At 49.8% G+C, this 10,000-nt stretch overlaps 1 protein-coding gene across 1 annotated transcript in view; it reads right to left on the bottom strand.

Moving 5' to 3' along the window:
* Positions 1–10,000, bottom strand: part of slc30a6 (solute carrier family 30 member 6) — a 65,257-nt gene that overhangs the window by 4,441 nt on the left and 50,816 nt on the right. Inside the window, exons 11-14 of the mRNA XM_085182413.1 lie at positions 1,516–1,635; positions 1,159–1,261; positions 1,011–1,058; positions 290–358 (exon numbers count right to left, since the gene is read on the bottom strand). Of these exons, the coding sequence (XP_085038539.1) occupies positions 290–358; positions 1,011–1,058; positions 1,159–1,261; positions 1,516–1,635 (340 nt within the window). The remainder of the gene's footprint in view (positions 1–289; positions 359–1,010; positions 1,059–1,158; positions 1,262–1,515; positions 1,636–10,000) is intronic.

Below are 10,000 nucleotides of genomic sequence, written 5' to 3'. Positions count from 1 at the left end.
CATCGCTCTAATCCGACGAATGACGGAGCGGACGGAGACGGGACAAACTCAACAGGAAGAGGAAGAACCGTCGAGAGGAACTGATCAGCAGACCCCGAGAGACCTCTGACCCCACGCACAGCGAGCCGGCTGTAAGTAACCCGAGTCATTTCTTTAAAAGAGATCGCGGCGCCCTCACTCATTTATTTACTACGAGTCTGCAGAGCCGCACTCAGGCTCAGCCCAGGATACGTTTTCCTTATCGGGCTTCACTGATTCCAACGCCAGCGATCCGGCCTCTGTCACTCACCAGACATCCAAAGCCAACAGTCCAGAAGTGCTCATTTCGGACCTCCAGCACCCCGTCCAGAGTCGACACCTGATTGGACACAAGGAGGCACAAACAGCCAATCATAATCAGTCATAATCAGTCAGTGTGCTGTTCTCTCAGCTGCTCCTAATAAAGTTTAACGTCGTTTACGGTATTTGCTCGCTGGTTTCCGTCTGACGTTGACCTCGTGTTGTGTCTGAAGGACTCAGAAACCGAGCTGCCGTCACCGTTAATGTGACTGAAGGAAACATGAACGGCAGCCATGTTTGAAAGCTCAGGACTCGTTAACTCTCTCTAATTAAAGTTCATGTTGGGAGACGAACGCCATCGTACGACAGGAAGCTGAAAACGGAAGCTGTGAAATGATCTGCTCAGTCAGTAATCTGCTACTTCGTGGTGATCCTGAGCGCCGGCCCCGAGGCGTCCGGTCAGCTGCAGAGGTTTCTGCACAGTTTGATGGTGCAGTGTGCTGGACACCTGATCGACACGTCAACTGTTACATTTGTGCTTGAAGTTTGATCTTAAAAGCCAAAAGTGACAATTTTATGCAACAATCTGGACTCGATGAAAGTGATTCATGAGAATTTGATTTGTGGATTTGCTCCAGTTCATGTTTGGATTTTAAACTCTGGGATGAAACTGAGCAGCAGAAACACTTCCTGTTGTTGCAGTAACGCTGCGATAAAGCGCCGGCTCTCACCTCTCTCAGAAGCTTGTCCAGCTGCCCGATGATGTGGGAGGGCGTGGTCTGTGGGCGAGAGGCGGTTAATAATCACGATGACTTCCATACCTGCATCGTATTTTGGGGTTAAAGGTCAAAGGGGAGCGCGCTGCTCCGTCTGTCTCACCTGCAGCAGCACTTTGCCGCTGTACACGCTCATGGGATACATGGTGCCGAAGGTCATGAGGGCGATGGCGACCGCAGACGCCGTGTCCACCGCGTTGAAGTTACTGAGCACACAGATCACAACACGAGAGAAGAAACGGTTCAAACATGAAGAAGATTTCCAATTTTCTAAAACAAATACACGACATCACCGTCACCACCACAGATAATTCATCCGTGCACGTTTGCCGCTCAGCACCGATGAAGATAAAAGGGAAGCAGGGATGGAAACAGGAAGCTGAGCACACTCGGGCTGGTTAAACAGGTCGTGGACGAGCGTGAACGTGAGGATTTACATCCACGCAGATTAAATTCTTACTTGATTTCGATGAGCATGTAGGTGATGCACAGGGACAGAGCTCCCGCCATGTTGATCAGGACGAAGGGGTTCATGCGAGGCAGCAGCACGCTGCTCAGGCCGGGAACGATGCCACACAAACTGCACACAGACACACAAACAGAAACAGGATTAGTGCACACGATCACCTCCACATTCTCCCACTGAACGAACTGCAAAAGCTCCTCCAGCGTCAATAAAACAGAAAAAAGATTAAAACACGACCGAAACATGAAACAGGTCACTTCCTAAGGAAGCTTCCTTTACGTATGTTTCCTGCATCCTAGTTTTGATTTATGATTTCTGTTTGATTTTCTAACTGTATGTTATTAAAAATAAGCGCAGTTATGCTCCCGTGCATGTTCTTTATGATTATAATGTAATTGTAGTTTTAAAGTAAGCTGCCCTTAAACTCGGTGAAGATGCACCTGAAACCTCTTCGACTTGTTCGGTGATCGTTGTGAATGAAACGTTCATTAAAATCAGACGAACACTCGGAGGAGCAGCAACGTTATCAACTGAGCAAGGACGGATGTGTGACAGTCACCTCCCCGTCGCACGAGCTCGTTGGTCGTGCAGCGAGCGAATTAAAAACAAAACTGTAAACATCACGTACGATGCGTCCCGGAGGCGTCAGGTGATCCATGAATCACTCAGCCTCAGCTTAATAACTCCTCCTCCACGTCTCACCAGCTGCTCACGTTTTGCGATGCAGAAGAAAAAGTTAAAATCTTTGGTTGGATTTGCTTCTGTTCACGTTGGCTTCGCTGCACAAAATCAGACTGTGCAAAAATAGGTGTGAACACACCTGAGGGATTCTCAACTGATGACCTCACAGGGTCACCCTCACCTCATTGGCTCATCGCAGACACAGCAGCAGGTTCAACTTGGTAATAAAAGGTTGTCTGAGTCTGTGTGCTCTCAAGTCTTTCTGGCGTCAAACAGGTAACAGGTACACAAAGGTATGAATTTAAACTGACTTCATAGTTTCATCGTATCTGAAACCCAGCAGCGTCTCTGGGAGGCAGCGCCCTGAATCCTCCCGTGTTTATATTTGTCTTCAGGTTTAGGCCTTTAACCCGATCACGCCATCATAATGGACTTTAGGGGGATTTGAACTGGACCTGATGGGATCATTCTTGTTTTGTTTCGTGTTAGTTTAAGCTCCCATCGAGCTCCCGCACATCCTGCCTGAGCATCGGAGAAGAGCCGTCACATGAAAAACTCCCTGTGAGCTCATGCCAACAGCAGCAAACGGTTTAATGTGGGAGGAGCCAACGGGGACGCTGATGTAAATGATCCCGGGAGTTAAACACTAAGGACGCTCCAAGAAGCAGCGACCCCGACTCCATGATCATCAGAAGGAAATAGGCTCTGAAGATGAAATATAGTTTCTCCCACAGTACAAAAGAAAACCCTGATAAATGATAATAATACAGTAAAATATCAAAAAGAATTTAAAATGGTTTATTAAATATATATATATATATATATATATAATAATACAGTAAAATATCAAAAAGAATTTAAAATGGTTTATTAAATATATATATATATATATATATATATATATATATTAAAAAAATATATATATATTTTTTTAATATAATTATATATATATTTTTATATAATTATATATATATATATTTAATAAACCATTTTAAATTCTTTTTGATATTTTACTGTATTATTATATATATATATATATATATTTTTAATATAATTTTATATATAAAAAAAAAAATATATATATATATATATATATATATAATTATTATTAAATACAGTCAAATGTATCAGACAACAGCAGATATTAATATTTATACAGATACATGTTCATTATTTGCTGCTGGTTGGATAATAATAATAATAAAGAAGAAGAAGTAACAAATATAATAAAGGTGTGTAATGAAAGTCGACCACCTGCAGGAACAGTTTGACCCCTCGACCTTTATTGTTCCTCTCAGCTGAGGTCAAAGGTCACGCTAGCGTAAACGGCACCTGTGGAGCTGCGGAAAGTTTCGGTTTCTTGCTCAAAGGCACTTCAGCAGGAAACGATGCATCTCACAGGACCTGATGTGATGTGACAGCGTGACGTGATGCAACGCGGCGTGACACGCAAAGACGCGGTGGCGGGATGGTGTCCCGATGGAGCGTCACAGAGACAGCAGCATGGCGCCGGATGTTCAGCCTGAGAAGACTCGACTGAACGAGGTCAGAGAGGACGCCCGTCGATGACGCCTCGTCCGTGGACGAAGATTGAACACAGCCTGTAGACGGACTTTAAAAAGGCTCGCTGTCATTTTGTAACCAGCTAAAGAGAAACGTTGGCCTCAGGACCAATCCTGCTGTAGAGAAGTGAAATATCCTGTAATCTTCAGACAATAACTCGTATTAAAGCAAAAAGAGAAGAAAAGGACATCCTCCGTCCTAATCCCGCCCCAAAACTTAAAAGAGCCCGTCTACGGAGGACCCACAGTGCCAACAACCAAAATCAGAGACTGAATATGTCACACGGCCGCACTCTGCCGCCGCTGCCTGGGCGTGTATCATTAGATGATGATTAGAAAGAACGCAGCGACACGCATGTCAACACGTAATTAACGTCAAACGTGTCATTCAGAGAGGCGTGTGCTCGCCACGGGCGGAGCTGGTGGAACAGACGAGGGGGGGGGGGGGGGGGGGGGCTCACATGTTTAGCAGCAACAACAGAAACGCACGTGCTCCTCCTTTAATGTCTTCAAGGTCAGCTGACGGCGTCATCAGATCCTGCGGCGGCTCCTCGGACGGTGAATAATGGAGGGCCGGGCAGGACGCGGTGACGTTAGCGGGATACTCGAGCACATGTTGTGATTCACCGGAGGACGCGTTCATATCTGAGCCGCGGCGAGGAAACCTGAGCGATGAGTCACGACACGGGAGCTGCCGGGTTCCCCTCGCCAGGCTTAGGAGGTGCTTTTATGTCCCCGCAGGACCTTTGAGGCGTGCAGAAATAATCTTCCTCATCATCATCATCGTCTCTGCTCGTAGCTTTAAGATTGCAAAGATTCATCAGAATCATTTCATTAAAGCAAAAATGGATGTTTAAAGAGTTTTTTCCTTTAATTTACGTAACAAAACAAAATGATCATCTGATGTTGTTACTGAAGGAAAGCTCCGCCTCTTTAATCTGACATCCAGTGAAAACTGAGACTTCTTGTCTTTACTGTTGGAACGAGCAAAAGACAAAAAGGAGGCGAGACTCAGAGTGTCGAGGATGAGCCTGACAATCCCAGCGATCCCATAATCCGCGCTGATGCATTGATATAATTTGACATGTGACCTTGTGCGTGCTCATCCAGAGCGGCTGCAGGATTTAAGCAAAGTCACAAACGGACTCTTGATACCCCGTGGCGCTCTGCCGGCTCCACAACGAACCCCATAACAAGACAAACGCCCAAACTGCAACCCGTTAACCTGTGGGAAAACTCCAGGTAAGGGGCGGAGCCTGGACACAGCTCTGCAGGAGGCAGGACCACGACTACTCGATCACTGAGCTCTCCAGGCTGAACGAAGCATGCAGCGATCTGCTCAGGGGACCAATCACATTTAAAGCTGCTGCTGTTCACGCCCAGTGGAGACAAACGATTGTTTATTTGAAACAACGACAGCGTAGTCGGTATAAATGATCGCGGTCCAGCGCTGAAGCTTTGAACTCGGCGTTTTCACTGAACACCTGACACCTCATTAACCACTGAGCACACCTGGGATAACCCTCTAAAGCCCGTCCACGTTTAAACCAATTAACTTGTTGCGTACACTTTGTAGCCGGTCACTAGTGGACATTCGTAGATAACCCTTTAATGCTTTTACCTCCTCGTGCATGCATCAGCAGCATCCTCGACTCACACTGAGAGAAGCTCGATGTCAGAGGTTCTGATGGAGCTGCAGGGATGGACCGATATCACGCATCGGTCCAACACTGACCTAAATTACTGGATCGGATATCGGAGAGAAATAAAAAATCTAATCTGATCCATTCAATATCACCAAAGCACCTCCCAAAACTAGCGACACGGCGTAACTCAGCTCATAACGTTAGCACGTCGGAGCAGTGTGCGTCACGTGATAGAGCGGCTGTGGCGTGCCAGACCTGTTGGCGGTCTGGTGGAGCATTTGAAGCCTCGCTACCAAACCGGCATTTCAAAGTAACAAAGTGGTATCGTGCCGTCTCTAATTTCTACACTGCAGTTTGTTTATAACGTCGTTCCCATGGCTACGCTTTTAGCATCCCGGCTAGTTCCAGAAAACATCTGCAGGAAACAAACTCCAGATCAACACATTTTAAGACAAACTGGTTTCCAGTCTCAGCTTCTCAGTGTGCAGATATTCAGCTCCCTGCAGCCTCACTCGAGTTCACAGTGAACGGTGACAGACCCGTGGAGTGTGAAACAATAATTTACATCCAGCCTGTGAGCACATAAACGCATCAGGAAAGGTAAAATTCATGCAAGGTGAAGTGTTATTGGAGCCAGTGTGACTGCCCCCTGCTGGCCGTCAGAAACACTTCTCTGTGTGCGACACGTCTCAGATCCGGGAGCTACGGCCCGATGGCTCCCGAGGGAAACGTGTGCGTTTCGAGCCGCTAAAAGCTTCTCCGTGTTCAGCGGCGAGCGTCTGACTGAGCCGTGTCTGTTTGCTGCTGAGCAGGTACTCCGCTGTGGCTTTTTAGAGCTTCTCCTCTGAACACAGACGCCTGCTGCGAGTGAAAACAACGCTACGGGCAACCGCTCTCGCGCTGTCACAATATTTTCACATCGTCATTAGAAAAAAACGCCAGTTTAAAAAAAGAGAGAAGAAGACGCTCGGTGATACAGCGAGTGTGTTTTTACTTCACCGCAAAAGGAGCCCTGCAAACACAGCAGCTCCATGTAAACATCACACGGTCTGCAGGGGAAACAAATATGTGTAAAGACTTCAGTTCAATGATGAACATCTGCAGTCACATCTGTCTGCTGCCCAGGCTAATCTGAGCTCATTGTGACATCACTCGTCTAGTCCAATCATCTGTGTGCTGGCCTTCTCCAGGCCAATCAACATAGATGAAAAAAAGAAAACAAAGAGAAAATTAAATTAGCACCTGAGTTAAGTTGGTAGAGATTTATAAATGTCGAATGATTTTGACTGTCAGACGTGGGACTCCGTGACCGCCGTGGCACAATCACGTCTCCTGTGACCAACAAGTCGGCTCCATCAGAGGTCAACCATCCATCATGTTATCAAGGTGATGCAGAGACTAGTCTCCGCCCCCCTGAGAGCACAGGTAGAAGCTCCCTTGACCCTGAGAGGTTTGCACGCAGACTGAATCTGGGGGTGGCTGATGCAGTCCTCTGCATGCACGGTTAGAAACGCCTCCTCTGGTTCCTCACGTGCGTCGACACGATTCAGCAGCTGCTCCTGAGAGAGAAGCTGCAGGAAACACCTCAGGAGGCGATAACGTCTCCGTTCCTGCTCACCTTCCACACTTTGAGGTCAGAAACACTCTGGATGTGTTAGTGATGTTCAGGAGGAGGAGGACAGTTCTGCTCCTGCATGTGATAGCAGCAGAGATGGTGAGAGGACGGCTACACAGCTGACGTCTGGGACAGGATGTCAGCGAGGTCCAAGAGTGCGCGTACCTGGGCGCCGCACTGATAACAGGCCGAGCTGCGAGACCAGTGCAGAGAAGGATCCGAGCAGGCTCTGCTTCAGGGAAAGCATCACAGGAGCAGCATCGAGCTGCAGGCTCCAGCAGACGGGATAAACTGATCAGGAAGTCGGGCTCTGGGATTGGAGGTCACCAAGAAGTGATCCATCATGGATAATCCTGACCACCTCCTGCTCCTCCTCAAACACAGGAGCTGCCCTGAGCGCAGACGCAAGAAGACACATCTGCCAGATGTTGTGACTCTTCATGTCTGCCGTAACAAACGCACAAATCCAGGAATAATAAAGAATTTCTCATCTCTGTATGTGAACGTAGACAAATGTGTTGTATTTTGTGCATGTGTGTTTTAAATAAAGTTACTATTTAAAAAAACTGGAGACGGTGCAGCGATGCTTGGAAGTAACGGACGAGCAGGATCAGGGCTTGTTAATCCAAATCTGCACGTTTTTTACTTCCTCTGTTTCTCTCCTCCCCAGTGGCAACTTACACACACACACACACACATGCATGCACATGCACGCACACACACACACACACACACGCACACACACACACACACAGAGCTCAGGCTTCTGGCTGGTGAGGCTGACCGAGCAGCAGGCTTTATATAACCCAGTTGGCCCTCAGACCATGCTGGGGTTAAGTGGGGACAGGCTGTGATAACACACACACAGTAACACACACACACACAGTAACACACACACACACACAGCATCTCTGTGTGTGTGTGTGTGTTACTGTGTGTGTGTGTGTTACTGTGTGTGTGTGTTACTGTGTGTGCGTCTCTCCCACACGCAGTCAAAGAGTGGAAACTAGGCTGGGACGTCCTGTTCACTTCTGCCCTCTCAGCCAATCACGGCGCAGTTCTGTTGCACAACTCTCCAGGCTGTCACCCTGAGTAACCCGCGCCGACTGAGCCGCTGACTCTCAGCGTGTGCGTGCACGTGCGCGTGCGCGTGCATGCAGACATCGTATATTTCACCCACTTCGGATGCCGGAGCGATGCACAGCATGGAATATTTATCACAGGAGCAGCAGAGGCTTCAGAGCCGGTCGACGGGCTGCACGCAGGAAGTTGCCTTTGGTGTTTCATCAGACGCGACGACACAATCATCAAACAGCGATTAATGCTTCGTGCTTTAATTGCATAACTTGACAGAAGGAAGCTGAATTCTGGGAAGCGTTTCAAATTCCTGATTCCATGTTTCTATTTTTGGATTCAACTGCAGCAGCTTTGCACGATTCACTGTTGAAATAATCAACGTTTACCTCACCTGCTGGTTAATAAGCCCCGCCCACATATAAAGCACATCGTGCGTCACCCGACTGCCACCTAGTGGACAGTCCTGGCTACTCGCTTGTTTATTTACTGCCTCTCATGCGTCCGTAAAGAGCATCCTTTGTTCTCATTGGCAGTCACTGGGTTTGGACTGATTTCATCAGCCAGCAACCACACGCCAACCACACGCCAACCACTCGTCAACCACTCGTCAACCACTCGCCAACCACTCGCCAACCACACGCCAACCACTCGCCAACCACACGCCAACCACTCGCCAACCACTCGCCAACCCCACGCCAACCACTCGCCAACCACACGCCAACCACTCGCCAACCCCACGCCAACCACTCGCCAACCCCACGCCAACCACACGCCAACCTCTCGCCAACCACACGCCAACCACACGCCAACCACACGCCAACCACTCGCCAACCACTCGCCAACCACACGCCAACCACTCGCCAACCACACGCCAACCACTCGCCAACCACTCGCCAACCACTGGCCAACCACTGGCCAACCACTGGCCAACCACACGCCAACCACACGCCAACCACTCGCCAACCACTCGCCAACCACTCGCCAACCACTGGCCAACCACTGGCCAACCACACGCCAACCACACGCCAACCACTCGCCAACCACTCGCCAACCACTCGCCAACCCCACGCCAACCACTCGCCAACCCCACGCCAACCACTCGCCAACCCCACGCCAACCACACGCCAACCTCTCGCCAACCACACGCCAACCACACGCCAACCACACGCCAACCACTCGCCAACCACACGCCAACCACTCGCCAACCACTCGCCAACCACACGCCAACCACACGCCAACCACTCGCCAACCACACGCCAACCTCTCGCCAACCACACGCCAACCACACGCCAACCACACGCCAACCACTCGCCAACCACACGCCAACCACACGCCAACCTCTCGCCAACCACACGCCAACCACACACCAACCACTCGCCAACCACACGCCAACCACTCGCCAACCACACGCCAACCACACGCCAACCTCTCGCCAACCACACGCCAACCACACACCAACCACTCGCCAACCACTCGCCAACCACTCGCCAACCACTGGCCAACCACACGCCAACCACACGCCAACCACTCGCCAACCACTCGCCAACCCCACGCCAACCACTCGCCAACCACACGCCAACCACTCGCCAACCCCACGCCAACCACTCGCCAACCCCACGCCAACCCCACGCCAACCTCTCGCCAACCACACGCCAACCACACGCCAACCACTCGCCAACCACACGCCAACCACTCGCCAACCACACGCCAACCTCTCGCCAACCACACGCCAACCACACGCCAACCACACGCCAACCACTCGCCAACCACACGCCAACCACTCGCCAACCACACGCCAACCACACGCCAACCACTCGCCAACCACACGCCAACCACACGCCAACCACACGCCAACCACACGCCAACCACACGCCAACCTCTCGCCAACCACACGCCAA

Source organism: Neolamprologus multifasciatus, chromosome 13, assembly GCF_963576455.1.
Source record: "Neolamprologus multifasciatus chromosome 13, fNeoMul1.2, whole genome shotgun sequence".
Classification (NCBI taxonomy): domain Eukaryota; kingdom Metazoa; phylum Chordata; class Actinopteri; order Cichliformes; family Cichlidae; genus Neolamprologus; species Neolamprologus multifasciatus.
This window is presented reverse-complemented; position numbering and strand designations above follow the sequence as displayed.